The following is a 17,315-nucleotide window of genomic DNA, read 5'->3' as shown; positions in this document are numbered from 1 at the left end:
CGTCGAGTATTGTTTCAGACAGAGATCCTAGATTTACATCGAAGTTCTGGGAAGGTTTGCAGAAGGCTTTGGGAACTAAGCTGAGATTGAGTTCTGCATATCATCCGCAGACTGATGGTCAGACTGAGAGGACGATTCAGTCATTAGAGGATCTTTTGAGAGCTTGTGTTTTGGAAAAGGGAGGTGCTTGGGATTGTTATTTACCTTTGATTGAGTTTACTTACAACAATAGTTTTCATTCGAGCATTGGTATGGCACCGTTTGAAGCTTTGTATGGTAGGAGATGTCGGACACCGTTATGTTGGTATGAGTCCGGTGAGAGTGCTGTGGTTGGACCGGAGATTGTTCAACAGACTACAGAAAAGATTAAGATGATTCAGGAGAAGATGAGAATTGCTCAGAGTCGTCAGAAGAGTTATCATGATAAGAGGAGGAAGTCACTTGAGTTCCAAGAGGGAGATCATGTGTTTCTTCGTGTTACTCCGATAACTGGTGTTGGTCGAGCTTTGAAGTCGAAGAAGTTGACACCTCGATTTATTGGTCCTTATCAGATTTTGGAGAGGATAGGAGAGGTAGCCTATCGTATCGCTTTACCGCCATCGCTTGCGAATTTGCATGAGGTTTTTCATGTGTCTCAGTTGAGGAGGTACATTCATGATCCGTCGCATGTAGTCCAAGTAGATGATGTACAGGTGAGAGATAACCTGACTGTTGAAACATCACCTATGAGAATCGAGGATCGAGAGTTGAAGCAATTGCGGGGTAAAGAGATCGCCTTGGTGAAGGTAGCTTGGGGAGGACCAGCAGGTGGCAATGTGACTTGGGAACTTGAGAGTCAGATGAAGGAGTCTTATCCGGAGTTGTTCGCTTGAGGTATGTTTTCGAGGACGAAAACTCTTTTAGTGGGGGAGAGTTGTAACACCCCGATAATAATATAATAATTATTTAAATTAAGTTAATAATATGTTTATTAATTTAATTAGATAATTGAATTATTATTATTATTATTTTGGAATAATAATTATTGGGATAATTATTTATTTGGAATAAAATAAGTTGGAATAATAAAAAGTCCCATTTTTGGTAAAAAGGGTTGCACGTGAAAAGGAGAACACAGAGAAGCGGTTGAAAGTGGAAAAAGGGCAAAAAGGCAGAGCAAGAGAAGAGGAAAAGCTTGGAGATCAGAGATTGCTGGATTAACTCAGGTAAGGGGGGTTATCATCGGTTAAAGGGCATTATGTGATAATATGTACTGGGTAGTGATAACCATTGTTTTACCTCTGACTAGATTGATGCATGACGAATTGTGAACTCTTTGGATGAACGAAATTGGAGTATAATTGAGAAAGAATCCGTAGGAATTAGATGTAAAAGTGTCAAATTTTGTGTAATCGAATAAGATACGAATTGTGTTGAAAATATGAATGATTTCTGTGTAGAAATTGGACTGTGGAAGGTTGGTTTGAGTAGATCCCGTAGCAGAGAAAGCCATTGCAGATCTGAGAGTTCTGGTTTCTGGTCATACGCGTATGGCACTAGGCAATACGCGTATGAGATGGCTGGTACGCGTATGGCACTAGGCAATACGCGTATGGATGAGGAAGATGAAATTTTGAACGTGAAATGGTCTCTGGTGGTACGCGTATGGGGAAGAGATACGCGTAGCATACGCGTATGGGCGTGGGCATTACGCGTATGGATTTGGTCAGGCGTGGGCAATACGCGTATGGGCAGAATTGTGAATTTTCTGTGCTGTTGTTGTGCAGTTTTTGGTTGTTTAGGCTGAGTGTTGCAATTCAGCTGATGTATTACATATTAGGGATCATTTCCCGTGGCTTTGAGTAGTATAGGTATTAGTAGAGTGTACTAATACTGTGGTTGTTGTTTGGCATGATCTGATATGCTTATATGATAAAATATTGTTGATGTATGATGATATGCATGTTGTTGTGAATGTATATAGTATGCATGTAATTGTGAATGGACTGTTGTATGGCTTAGAGTGTGAGCACAGGTCCATTGTGGATTGTTGTTGATGCTGCATTTGCTAGATGATTAGCATGCATGGCATAGCCTGTGGGGCTGTAGCTAATTCCCATGGTGAGGAATTAGTGAGTGAATTGTTATGGAATTGTTGTTGATGTTTGCATACTAGATAATTAGTGTGCATAGTCTAGCCTTTGGGGCTGTAGCTAATTCCCATGGTGAGGAATTAGTGAGTGAGTCATTAGATCTCAAATGAGTGGGACTAGTGAGCTTAGTAGCCGTATCTGGAGTTGATCGGTGAGCTTGAACTGTATGTTCAAGAATAGTCGGTACCGCATATGTTGAGTCTCATTGCATAATGAATGTATGGCATATAATATGAATGGATGTTTTCCAGTATTATATGGTTATTATGTGTTGTGTTGTTGATGATTGAGTATGGTTTGAGATTATACATATGATATATGTTATTGTTGGGTATGATGTTGAGTTGGTACTGCCGTTGCTGAGTGTGTAGTCTGGTTAGGGTGAACAAATGCGTATTTACTTAACATTACATAATGTTGTATAATGCTTATTATATTGATTGAGAAACTCACCCTTACATCTATTTTTCAGGTAACGAGCAGTGAGTTGAGTAGAAGCTAGTGCTATGGAGTCTAGTGTCGTCCTTAGTGGGTCATGCTCTGGTAGATGTAACATCGGGAGGGAATGTTTGATTATGTTTTAATTTAGTTGTTGATTCAACTTTACATGTAATGTAGTACATGATTTGAATGTCGATGTTTTGTACCCGCTGCGAATTATGCAAAAGAGTCTTATTTTGATTTAATAAATGAGCATGACAGGATATTTTGATAATTGTTGTGAAATGATTGTGTGACACCCTTCGGGGCATAATTACTCTGATTGATATGTTATTACTTTAATTAAATATTTTGGGGTATTTAGAAGGGTGTTACAAATTACCGGCTGAACTAGCACGACTCCTTGAGCACGAAGAGAAAGAGATTCATCCATACAAAGAACCAGTGGATGCCATTAACTTGGGTTCTGAAACTGATAAAAAAGAGGTAAAAGTTGGGGCATCTCATGCCGAGCATGTACACTCTGAGTTGGTAAACTTGTTGCGTGAATATGTTGACGTCTTCGCTTGGTTGTATCAATATATGCCAGGATTACACACCAGCATTGTTGAACATCACTTACCACTCAAGCCCGAATGTCCTCTAGTAAAATAGAAGCTCATAAGGGCTAGACCCGATATGGCACTCAAGATCAAGGAAGAGGTTAAGAAGAAGCTAGACACTGGCTTCTTAGCCATTTCTGAATATCCGCAGTGGGTTGCTAATATCGTCCCAGTTCTGAAGAAAGATGGTAAAGTCAGAATGTGTGTAGACTATCGAGATCTCAATAGAGCGAGTCCAAAGGATGACTTCCTTTTGCCTCATATTGATGTCTTGGTTGACAACACAACTCAATTCTCCATCTTTTCTTTCATGGATGGGTTCTCCGGGTACAATCAGATAAAGATGTCCCCAGACGATATGGAGAAGACAACTTCTACCACGCCTTGGGGAACTTACTACTAAACATGGGCTTCTAGGAACTTTTGGGATAAACCCTTGATGGATCCTTTAATGCCCCAATTGGCCACTAGCTTGTTAGCGTTGATACCCAAGGTGAGTGAGAGCTCAGTCAAGCAGAAACCTTTTTCCAATTTGGGAAAAGAGTTATATTCCTTAATTTATCAGTTGAGGAGTCTCTCAAGGTATTACAAGGTTGGAGAGATTTGGAAGTCGGGGAAAGTGAAACATCTCAAAGGGACGTCGTAGTATTGGGCCATTGTAGTGATAACACCATAATCAACTTTCTCGGTCATAACATCTATGGTGTTCCCGAAATTGGATCTAAACTTGTTTTCCTTGAGGGTTGTTACTTTTTAGATGAGGACCTTCAATGAGCTGATGTCGGGACTCTTGAACCAGAAGGTATAAGTGTTTTTCCTTGTTAAAGTATCTATGATTGTATCAGTAAAAGATCTTGTAATTCTATGTTTGAACAAATGAAAATCTTAAGAGCTTTGCTTTATTAATTTGATATTTAATGCATGTATTAATGAATGATTGATTTTATTTATTTCTACGGAACTTAGGAATGGGTTCAAGGTTTTGGACCATCGTGACGAAGAATGGAGTTTAATAATGTCTGCTTTAAAAACCAAGGTTCTCGCTTTGTATGATCTAGGGCTTTTGAGAAATTGGGTGTAAGACACTGCCCCTAGAGTCATGGACTTCCTTGACTCTGAGGCGCTTATGTCAATCTACTTGCCAGGCGACTGCTCTATCAAAGTCATCTACCTTAAGTGAGATCTTCGTATAGACCCTTATGAGGAAGGCATCTCGGTGGCCTATACTACGCGACCATCGGTCCAGGCTGGCCACGGTTAAATATTCTACAAAGGGGTCTTAGGGTCACGGTCTCTACTAAAGGAAAAGATGTTTACGCCGAAAGCACGACAATTATCAATCCCCTTAAGAGAATCTACCACTAAGTGAGGTTCTCGTACGACCCTAAGGAGGAAGGCACCTCTTAGACCAATACTAATCAACCTCTCCTATCTCAAGCAAAATCTCATACTCGGGTGGAGAGTCTTTCACACAACATTTTCTTTACAATCATTATTCCTTCCAAGATTTCTTCGTCATGGGATCAAATTTACAAACTAATGATCAATCAAAGACAAAAACAAGGGTTGGCAATAAAAGTATTATATACATGAAAAAAAAATAACAAATAAACCTCCACATAAGTAAAAATAAACATAACCCAAATTAGGCTAGACTCGCTTAGGTAAAACCTCTTTCTCCAACAGAGTCGCCAGCTATCGCCACCGGGGTTTCAGATAACAAGGAAAACTGGACGGACTGAACGAAAAGATCATAAGAGTCGCCACCGAATTTTATTTGTGTGCCTCTATTGGAGAGGCGAGGGAAAATAGTTGATAAAACCCTCAAAAATAAATGCACACGGGAAGCGCTAGGGAAAGGATAAAGAATCGGTCTCGCAACCGAGATTAGGGTTCGGGAGTCGGTTACGCAAGGGAAAGGTATTAACATCCCTTAACATCCATGGTATTCCATGGGAACCATTTAGGTTATTTACGTACATGGGGATTTATCTGTTATTGTTTTATTTAGAAAAGAATGTTCGTGAAAGAGAGGGGTTTTATTTTTTTATTATAAAGCTCACCAAGGATTGTGGCCCTTGTGCCTATGTATCACTCATTTGGGGATGAGGAATCAGAGCTCCGTAGTTCGGAGTAGAAAATGTTTGTGTGTTTCGTTAATTTTACCTTTGAAAAAGGGTTTTCGGGGTTGATTCCCTGAGGCACAAAAATTAGGTTTGAACTAAAGTCTAGACTCGGAGGTGAATATTCTAGACAATAAGCCAAGCGTCTTGCATCCAAAATAATCAGACTGAGGGTATGCATGCTCCATTCTCACTCATTCTCCACCACTTAAGACCCGTGGCTCACAATGATAATCGTAGTTATTAAGTGTTTTAAGTTTGATTAAGAAGAAGTCGCTTGACGTTAGATCAAGGGTTTGTTTATTTGATTAAGGAATTTGGCTTATGCAACATGAATGCAAAGTAACCAACAAGGAAATAAAAGAGTCTCATTGTAAGGTAGTCCAAGAGAAAGCCTTGTGTGTGAAAAGTGACCTAATGCTAAAAAAAGGATAATGGTCTTATAAACATGTCCCTCTAAGCAGGTGGCATGATGCCATTCTTGCAACATGAATGTAAGCTACAGATGAAACCCAAAGTTTTGAAACAAAGTGTTACAAGATGGTAAAGAAAAATCCTCTAAGCAAAGCTCCTAAATAGGATCCTCTAAGTCCAAGTTGATTAAGTGCCCTGACTTATTTTTTTGTCTTTTAATTTATCATGTTTTTGTTTATTTTATGAGTATGATGACAATAATGTAAAGACAATGTCATAAACATGCATGATTGAAGTATATACGATGATACTGATGATGATGATGATTACTTGAATATAAATTAAATAAAAGTAAGCATAATGAATATTAATAATATGAATAATAAGAGGTTATTAGGGTTAGGTTAACAAGTCAATATGATAAACAAGTGAGTATAGAGGGGTTAATAGGTTAGGTTTGAAGTATGGATAGGTTAGGGGAAACCTATCCATACCTCAAAGTACCATGGATGAACACACGGGCATCAAATGGTAGGTTTGAAGTATGGAAGATTTTAACCAAACCTAATCCAAACATATCATGACTTAAATATTTTTCATTAGTCCTTAACTTCAAGACCTCAAAAGTCCATCGAAAATAATCCAAGTGGGATAAAGCAAATCACCATTAATTTCTAGATATAAAAATAAGGGGGATTTGTATTCAACAAAGTTGCAAAAATAATAAAAATGGAAGGGTAAAAAATAAAATCAAAAGGATAATAAAATGGGAAAATAAATAAATAAAATGAAACAAGTATGAAAAATAAATTGTCAGAGTACACACACTAGGGGTTAAACCCCTGACCTTGGGGTCATGGGGGGACTGGCCCCCTCACCCATTGGGCCAAAGGCCCAGTTGTAATATGAGACGAACCGAAGCGAATAAATAATACACATAATTATAAAATAGAATACGTGCGTGTTTAACCAATCATAACAAGACAACAAATATTTTTGAAATCAAACGCATGCAACAATCAACTTCTTCCTCGAGCCAAACTCAGAAATCAAAACTTGGAAATACATTTTTTGAACCAGATTTTTCCATGGAATCATCTTCCCCAATCAAAAACAAACTAACCTCCACACTCATGAGCCATTGGTTGGCTCTGAGAGTGGAGTTCTTATGCACGAACCAGATGAACAACTTTAACCTAATTTAAAAATTAAATGATAGAAATGGAATAATAAAAGCTACAATGTTATGGTTAATGATCATAAATGAATTTCGAGTCAAGTGATAACTTGTTTTCAGAGATGGGGGTGAGTGAAACTACCTGATCCGAAGTTGCTCAGGGGAGTTTTCCGATGGTTGGGCTCAGGTAAGATGAAGCTTAGGGAAGGGTGTTTAAGTGTTTGGGAAGCTTGAGTGATGTGTGGTGAGTGTTTCTGGGTGGTGCTTTGGGATTGAAAAGCTCTGGAACTAAAAACCCGATGGTCTATTAATGGTGGTTCAACTCAAATGTCCAGAGTGTAATGGGGGCCTTTCTCAATGTAGCTTTGCAATCAGACACCTTCACCTATTTATAGGGAAGGTGTCTGGATGGTTTTGGAGGGAGTTCTTCAAGGTTTGAGCAGAATTGGCATGTGAGTGGAAGCATGCTTGGTGTTGACTTAGGGGACACTGAAATGAATATCTTCTATGGCCATTTGTACTACATGAAAGTTTGGATTGGTCCATAGCATGGCTTGGAACAACCAAAGGCAATGAGAAGCCCTACTGCAGAATCTGCTTTTTGCCATTTTGGGCAAAAAGTTGAATTTTGCACATGGCATCGGGTTCTTTGTTTGGAGATGTTTTGGAAAGCAAGCTGACCTTTAGTCACACCTCAATATCATTTGCAAGATGTTTGTGGACCATTGGTAACAAAAGGAATGAGTTAGAGGACTTGGTATGTTGAATTGCAAATTCTGACTGATGTGCATTTGACTTGTGCATCATGGCAAGACACCAACTTTGAACCAAGGTCAAATAAAATTGGCTCGTGCATTTTTCTTCAATTTTGGTCCATTTGTTCTTTGATATGAACTTGATTGAATTCAAAAAGAACCAGGTCAAAAGGGGTTATGGTTTGGAAATGGCAATGTGTCAAATTAGAGGTCATGACATGATTTTAGGGCATGGTAGGCATGCTGGACCAGCTTGGCCAATAGTAAAATTGAACCCCTTCCTAAATGAATTAGGTCTTGGAACTTTAAACAAAGTTGGAGATGAAGTTACTTAGGACATTTGGGTCGAAGTGGAACTTAAAAAGTTAAAAAAATTAGAGAGTTGTTGTCTTTGGAACTTCCCATAGGCCAATCTTGCCAAAATGTGACCAACTAACATGACCTAGTTTGGTGATTTTGTGATTTCTTGATTTTCAAGGCACAATGATGGATGTTTTAAGTCCATATAATCATATCATGATGGTAAATTAATTTTAGACCTTTGTGGAATGATTTTAGGAAAAAATGATGGGTGGATTAAGTCATGGAAAGTTGAAAAATCAAGTATAAACCAACTACTTGTAACATGGATTGGATGGATGTTTAAATGGTTTATTTTGATTGGAATGAACATGAAATGATGTTTAATAAGTGGTAGGGTGATTGGATGGCCAAAAATGATCAAGCTCAATGGTAAAGAGGCCCTTAAATTAGGATTTCTTGAGCCATAAGTTTCATCAAGAAACATGGTCAGATGAATTAGGTTTGAGATGTTTAAAGGACATGGGGCATGAACAAACTTTGTATTTGAGGTATTTTTAATGGCATGGCCAAGATCCATGGTGAATCAAGACTTGTATAATCCAAATGAAGGGTCAAAAGCTGGGGTTTGGTCCTTCGGTGACCAGATGAATCTTGAAGCTTTTTCAAAGGGGACTCACCACCCAAATTGGAATTGGGGGAGTGAGTGAGATGTATTGAGTGGTCCTCCAAGATTTATGGGATGCTTGGGTATGAGATTAGGGTTAAGTTGTCTTGGGCACACCTCAACATGATCAGAGGATCTTAGGTCTTTGCAGATGGATCCCGTGTCTCAGGCTTGTGGATTATTGTGGTCATCAAGTGCAAATGCACATGAGATGATGTGTATGAGATGTAAGCTTAGTGTTTAAGTCTTAAGATGATGATATGGGTAGGGAAATTTCGAGGGTATGACAATACATAAACAGGAAAATGCAAAAACTTAAACATACTTAATTGTTAAAGCTAAAACACATAAGAGATACTAATCTTCATTATCACCATCATCAGTGAACAACGTTGGAGGTAGATTCCCTAAGTATTGTGCGAATTGATGTGCCAAGAAGTTAATCTTATTATTAGTCCATTTTAGTCTCTTGATGATTTCATTGAGTAGGTCTTCAACTAAGGGTGTTTCATGGATATCATTGTCAAATATTCTATACTCACCAGAGCTTCTTATTAAAGAAATCCTTGTTATTCTATAGCCTTTTTCTTTACTTTGGGAGGCTTTTGAAATATCTCCCAATAGATAATTTTGTATCGCATCATTCTTGATGTTGCTTCACCTATTTTTGTTACATTTTGCATAAATACTTCTCCTTAAAAGTTGTATTCAACGTGTTCCAGGATCTTTGTGACCAAGTCACCATATGACAAGTATATTCCTTTCCCTTTTCTCCCTAACACGTGATTGATCACAACACTTTCCCAATTTGTCTCAATTTTGTTGGCAAGTAACCACATTGCGGAAAAATCAAACATAGTCAAGTGATTGAAGTTTCTTTTTCTTGGAAAGATTATATAATTTTCAAGATAATGAGTTAAAAGAATATTTGGTTGCACATGCCCTACAGTGAATGGAGAGGACACATAACACTTTGCATTTAACAGAAAATAGGAGGCAACACTCTTATGCATATAGTTGCCACCTTCTTCTGGTTCATATGGCTTGAAGCGAGGTACATAATGGGGTAGATCTAAAATATCAACAAATTATTCCAAAGGTAGAGATATCTTGTGCTTTCTCCCTTTAGAGTCGATAATCCCATCAAGTATAAATTTGAATAGAACATATTGACTAATGATGGATAAACCTCTCTTGAAGGGTTGCATATGAATACCTTTAATTTTGATTCTTCAAAAGTCTTGAAGAACTCACATTCTTGAAAGATTTTAGCATCTAAGGTGAGACTGCCTAAGACCACCATATTTGCGTATTCTTGAAAGAATATCTCTTCTTGTTCTTGAGATTTAGCTTTGACATACTTCTTTTGACATCCTTATTTCATCCAGGTTGCACCCCTTTCTCCAAAAATGATAAAAACTCAAATATTTCTCTTCTTTTCTACGGTCCAAAGGAAATCAAGTTTATCTACTACTTCACCATTAATATAGTGAGTAGGGATAAACAAATAATTTATTATAGTTTCCCATAATTCATGATCAAAACTTTGAATGTATCAGCATAAGTGATCCATTTTTTTTCAACTTATCATCATAGAAAAAGTCAAACGTCAACTATAGTTACATCAGTAAGTATGTATTAGTAATTTTAGAAAGTAATATCGAAACGATGAAAAATAAAATTAATAGCATAATGTATGTCCATATGCTCTTTTTCATTTCCTTTAGTGCATCTTTCCAATCATCTATCAATATACTGACTTTGCTACGTCCAAGGAACGCAACATAACTCTAAGAATGAGGACCATCAACTATAGAATATATGACACTAACCTCGATTGGAAATTTGTTACCCTAGTTGCAGACTTTAGTTAATTTAGACATCATTGTGACACCTCTTCGTTTTTTTTCTTTCTGTTTTTCGATTATAGATTTAGAGTGATTTGTAAGAGACCATCTATTTTCAAAAACAACAATAAAAGATTAATTCAATCTCTTAACCAAACAAATATGATCATACACATTCAACAACAACAACAACATAAACCTAAAACATTCAACATGATGAAGACAAAAATAATACATCAACCACAATAGCATAAAAAACATAAACAACAACACCTACAATTACATAAACACCACCACCATCAACAACAACATAAACAACAAACTCTTTCATCTAACCCTATAATACTATTTCCACATATAACCATGAACAACAACAACAACAACAAAAGATTAATCCAACTTTAACCAAACAAATGTAATCATACACATTCAACAAAAATAACAACATAAACATTCAAGAACAACAACAACAACCAAAAACATTTAACATCAACAACATCAACATAGAATATTCAACATCAATAAAAAAACATAAACATCAACACAATGGCAACAGAAGTTTACTGTAAATGCAAAGGAAAAAATGTTTACGTATCAGAAACTTGATGAATAAGTAAAAAAGCTAAATAAATGTTGATAAATTCTTCGTCTTCCTCCTTGGCGGCTGTTAAGCCGAGAGCGATGAATTTGTCATTATTTTCCTCTTCATCGGTACGAAAGCCAAGAACGGTGAAGTTGAAGATGGCGTTGGTTGAAAATGGTTGAGTTTCGTGAATGAACGATGAAGATGTAGTTGATTGAAAATTATGTTGTTTCATTAGGGTTGAAAATGATGTTGTTTCGTTAGGGTTTAAAATGGTGTTGTTTCGTTAGGGTAGAAAATGATTTCACTAATTGAAATGAAAAAATACAAGTGATGAGACAAGCTAGTTAGTTGTGTTTCTCTTAAGTGAATAACTCATTCCACCACGGTTATCTAAACCAACGGTGGTGATATATGGTTTAGTTAATGAAATTTTATAAAATAATGCTAGTCTTTAAGCATTTAAAATATTTTTTTAAATGAAAAATATATCATAACAATTGGTTAAACAACCGTAGTGAAATCACATTTATTTTTTATTTAAAAATAAATCAAGATGAAAGACATAACAAAGATATTGAAGAAATCACAAATTTGTTGGCGCTGAGATTCGAACCCATGAAATGTTAAAGATATCACCACGGTTGGTCTAAACAACAATTGTAATATGTCAATAATTTTTAATTAAAAAAAATATTGGCGTCTGAATTTAGAGATGTCACCACAATCCTTCAAAGGACCGTGATAACGTGAGTCTCGTATATAGTTTTTTAAGTAGTGAAGAAACATGGTTGTCATGTCCACAACAAGCACTTGATAGAGCTCCCGATCCACTCTTCATTATAGATCTGAGGAGGCTACCTAAGAACGCCCCAAATTTCTCTGCAAAAGTCTATCCAACAAAGGAATGAAATCTAAAGATGAAACTCTAAAGATATTCCCACACTCAGAAGAAGAGAATCGAGCAACTAATCAATATGGCCAATACATGACAACCACCTCCACCATATCATCGTCTGGATCCAACAAAAACCACCTATTCCAATTTCCTAGAACCAAAAACGACAAAGGAATCGGATAACCACTCAACCGGATCCAACTCACAACCTTATGGCCCAAAATTACACCCATATCTAGTAAAACATATCTTAGGCTAGGACTTAAAACTTTGCAGTAGTGGACCCCACAATGGGGTTGAAACCTAAGAGTATCTCTAATAAAGAAAACCTATCTTGATTGCTTGAACTATTTGTGTGGACCACTTGTCACATTGCATTTAAGCAACATCAAAGCAATCTAATTTTATTCCAATGTATATGGTTTAATCAATTTACAGTATTGTTATTCTTACGCTCTAACTTACACCTACACGTATGCACTGTTCACAAATACGATGAACAGTGTTGTGAACAGTAAAATCGTACATGAACAGTACCATGTGAATAGTGCGTGCATATGAACATTACCTCTGTGAACAGTGTATGTGTACAGTGCATGAATAGTGATTTGTATATTAAAATAAAGTTGGTTAATGAATTTATGAAGTTGGTTAATAAACGCTCAGATATTAAAAATAGTTTTTAGTGGTAAAATAAAATTGGTTAATGAAATGTAAAAAATTGGTTAACGAAGTTATGAAGTTAGTTAATTAACACCATATATAAATAATTTTTAATAGTAAAACAAAATTGGTTAATAAAATATTAAATATTGGTTAATGAAGTTATAAAATTGATTAATCACACAATACTTTTTAATAAAAAAAATTATATATATTTTTATAAAATAATATTTTATTATTATTATATTTTACTGTTCACCCTATTGATGTTCACCGTATTAATGAATAGTATAATACTATACTTTTGATGTATGAATATCATTTTTCATCACTTTACATTTGACACCACCAATTATTAAGATTAATATTATTTAATAATAAGCAACACATTTTTTTATTTTTTATTTTTTATTGTTTAATGAAACAACTTACACAAATTTTATGCAACTGTCACTTATTTTTCACAGGAAGAAAAAAAAAATTAGTATTATATAGATGAGCATTGAGGACAACTGTGCAAGCCGTAAGAAAAGGACGAAGCGAGAGCCAAACATGTGGGTTAAAGTAAAAAGACTGCAAATCAAAAGAGGCCTGTCGTGCTGTGTAGTCCATTCATTTTATTGCTTGCAGATCAATTATAGCAAAATCTAGATATGAAAGCACTAGAATAGTTGGGACCGATACATTTTTTTCCACATGCAACAAACAAAACAAACAAACATTTATTCATATGACCACAAGGCCAATGCAAATCAGTTCCATACACAAAAGCTGGATAGTCTTAATTGGAGCAACCAGGCCATGCAACATCTCTTGGTGAAAGTGTTTTAAGAACTGGATTCCTCTCAAAGAAATTGGTTGGCCTCAGCTCAAATGAAGTGCTCAATAGTGGCATTATTGGAAAATCTTCCTGTGCTGGAACATGATGAATTCCAACTACATGCCACATCACTATGTCCTTGTTCACAATCTCTCTATTCCTGCAATTTTAATTAAACAATTTAAACTAATTAGTATAAGAATCAAGTTATTAAGAACATTTAATTGCAAACTCACAATAAATAAATAAATAAATAATCATACTGTTTAGTCCAAACTGCCAAAGTATCATCACCGCGACTACGATCAACGTAAAGTCCACCCGCCCATTTTTCAGTTCTATTATATGCTGTCACCCAAACATTATAGTTTGTAAAAGCACCACGTATTTGTGGATAATCATCCTCTGTTAATAATGGATGAGCTGGAATTGCTGGAATCAAACGATAACCAACTTCGTTTCCAACAGCAGTTTTAATGTTTGGATTAACCACAACAAGTTCAGCAGGTGCAAGTCCAATTGTGATTTTTGCATCTGATTCTGTCTTAGCAGTTTGAGTTTCAGTGGTCCAATAACTCTTTCTCTTTGAACTTCCATCTTTGATTCTTACTGTCTTCAAACTTGTTTTCTCAAATGAGTTTTGTGTACCATCAATATCAAAATCAAGATAGTAAATATAGAAATGGTCATGGTAAATTCCAATACTGTTTGCTGATACAAGTTTACCATGTAGATCTTCCTTAATCTCATCCTTGTGCTTAATATTTGTTCCCTTAATTTCAAGTATACCAGATAATGCTATCTGTATACATACATGAAAATTGAAAAATTAATTAATCAGAACATGCATGGGAAGTGGGGTATGCTAAAAAACTATACACGTACCGAAGGCTTGATGGAACCACTTGCTTTGAACTCCCAATCTATAACATTGTCATAGTTTCCAACCGTCACTATGGTTCTTACGATCAAGTTCACTTCGGTTCTAGATTCTTCGATCTGTAAAATAAAAAAGTGATAACTCCTTATTATTAGGTTAATTAAATAATTAAATTAGTTGAATATTGTAGTAAAGATTCTTACAGATTCATTAGGAATTCCAGTTTCAGTGTGACGCCACATGATATTTCCGTATTGTTCAAAAACACAAATTGCGTTCTTCAACAAGATTGGGGTACCATCAGCTGAGTGAAGGTATGTGTCAATGAATTGAGCATGTGGTGGACAGTCTCTGTTGGGTATCAGAGACACCGTGGAGAGACCAAATCCAAACTCTCCGGAGTCAAAGAAGGTTTTAAAGTAAAATTCTTCAGTTGGGTCTTGATAAGGTACAAAAAGTTCAGAAATGTAGCCTTTGTATAGTACACGACGGGACTTATGCTTTTCAAGATCGTAAATAGAAGCAAGTGATATAATGATACCAGCTCGTACATCAAATCCTATGTGAAACTTCCAGTTTGCCCAACTGTACAAACACATGACATGACAACGTTATTTCTAAAGCAAGTGATATAGCACAAAATAATAAATCATAAAGTATATTAAAATCAAAGTCTATATTACCTAACACTATGGCCTTTGATCTGGAATCCTGGACCTTGTGGTTGATGACTGGTGAGACTGTGTTGTTTTGGTCCAAATGGTGGGCTTTGTTTTGAAAATTGGTATTCTGTGTTCTCTGCGGTTGGTACTGCTTCAATATCTCTGTCATGATACTCAACTATTTTCCTAAGATCGAGATCAACAACTATTGTGATTCCAGTAATAGGTCTCACGTAGATATTCGCGGTACTTTCTTTCAAAAAACAATCTACCCTCAGAGTTCTAATATTCTTCTCTTCTCCAAACCAGCCCATAGTGAAACTAGAACACACCACCTCAGAGAGATTTAATCCTCTTTTGTTAACTGAGGCAATGAAAGGAGGATATTTTAATGGAAGTTCATTGGCAATCTCTTGATCATTAATGGATAAGATAGGGAAACCATATCCATTATAAACATTGTCAGAGAGAATGCTTCTCACCTTTAAATTAATTACTATCTCATGGGTTTGGCTATTGATGATAGCAATAACAAAGATTTTACGAGGGATTGTTACAAGAGTCGGGTGTGTTTCATATCTTAAGACATGATCTTTTTCAGGGTCATCTAGGCCAATATAGTGGAAAGCTAGTTTGTTCTTTGAGATGGGGTATTTATTTTGGACTATGGTTTGAACAGCTAGAAACTCTTCTTTGGTTAAAGGGTCAAGTGGATGTTGAAAATGCAATGGTGTAACTGAGACAACTGCAAGAAATGAGAGGAGTGTAAGAACAGAAAAAAGAGCAAGCTTGATGGTTGTGGTGGAAGCCATGGTGAGCTATAGCTAGCTTCACTATTGATAAGTTTGTGTGAAATGTAAGCTCCCCAAGGTGGTCTTAAATAACAGAAAATGCAAACCCTAGTTCAAGTGTGATATTTCTAATTAACTCTTAAAATATAAGAAATATATTAGATTTTAAGTTACTTTATAACTTGTAAACTAGTATTTTTTGTATTTGCCAAACACACTCTTCTTAACATAAGAGGTTGATTTTGTTTAAATCCTGACCAAAAGAAATGTGCACATCAGTGGTCCTATGCATTTACAAATAACAGTTAGGTTTAACATTGACTTTGATTTGTATCAGAACTCTATCACGCTTACACTATAAAAAATATATATAGTGTGACGGTCCTTTTTAATGATACCTTATCTATTTATTACTAAATATTGCTTTTACATTTAAAAAAAAATAACTAAACATAATTTTACCTATTTGAAATTTTTTATCTTTTTATTTTATATTATTAAACTAATTTTTATTTATTTTAAAAAAAAAAGATTCGGCTATCTTTTTATGTAATTATGGTTTCTCTCTCGACATATCTCAAACATTCAAATCGATGTAACGTTGAAAATCATTTGAATCTCAAATTGATTGAACCTCTGAATTGCTTAAAATCAATTTTAATCTCAAATTATGTAAATCACTCTGGTAACTCAGATCGCTCAAATCATCCAAATCTCTTAAAATCAGTTTCGAATAGCTTCGACATCAAATCAATCGTTCAAATTGCTCATACCTCAAACCTTATTTCAACATTAATTGTTTAAATGGTTCAAACTTCAAACTTTATTTCAAAAGGTGTTTTTTTCAAGCATCAATTCCAGATAAATCAATAGGAATTTTGGTTAGAGAATTTTGAAATTTGTTTTCTTTTTGATAAATTATTGTACTAAAAAGGTGAAAGAGGTGAGGTAACAAACTCAGAAAAGAATGTATGAATTGCTTCAGATGGAAGAAATTGAAAGCATAATTGATTTATTCATTAAGGTTATGAAACTAGTGAATCAAATTAAGATATGTGGAGAGAGTTGGCATCAAAATCAGTTATCGCAAATATGTTAAGGTCATTGACTCCAAAGTTCGACCACGTGGTAGTAGTCATAAAAGAGTCAAAATATTTGTCAACAATTGACATACCCTCAAATTTACCCTACCTCCACATCACCCTCTTTAACCCTAATTCATGAGCCTTCATCTCTCACATGTCATCTCATATGCATTTGTACTTAATGATCAACAATCTCCCACAAACCAAAGGCATATGGGTCATCTGTGAAGCTCAAGACCCTATGATCATGTTGAGGTGTGCCCATGCCACCTTAACCCAAATCTCCATCCTCAAGCATCCAATAAGATTGGAGGATCATTCAAGTCATCTCACTCACTCTCCAAACCCAATTTGGATGGTGAGTCCCCTTTGAAGATACATCAAGATTAATCTGGAAAACCAAGGACCATAACCCTAGCTCTTGACCCTTATTGGCTTGTACAAGTCATGATTCACCTTAAATCTTGACCATGTC

The 17,315-nt window shown here is 35.7% G+C and overlaps 1 protein-coding gene across 1 annotated transcript; it reads right to left on the bottom strand.

Annotated features, from left to right (window-relative positions):
• Positions 1–13,199: 13,199 nt before the first annotated feature.
• Positions 13,200–15,847, bottom strand: LOC127073392 (primary amine oxidase-like). The gene is made up of 5 exons (XM_051014546.1): positions 14,986–15,847; positions 14,506–14,887; positions 14,308–14,421; positions 13,686–14,224; positions 13,200–13,582 (listed from the first exon to the last, which is right to left on the bottom strand). Exons 1-5 carry the CDS (start codon positions 15,774–15,776, stop codon positions 13,384–13,386), a joined length of 2,025 nt encoding a protein of 674 aa, XP_050870503.1. The 5' UTR covers positions 15,777–15,847; the 3' UTR covers positions 13,200–13,383.
• Between the last annotated feature and the right edge of the window lie 1,468 nt (positions 15,848–17,315).

Source organism: Lathyrus oleraceus, chromosome 4, assembly GCF_024323335.1.
Source record: "Lathyrus oleraceus cultivar Zhongwan6 chromosome 4, CAAS_Psat_ZW6_1.0, whole genome shotgun sequence".
NCBI classification, from domain to species: Eukaryota; Viridiplantae; Streptophyta; class Magnoliopsida; order Fabales; family Fabaceae; genus Lathyrus; species Lathyrus oleraceus.
This window is presented reverse-complemented; position numbering and strand designations above follow the sequence as displayed.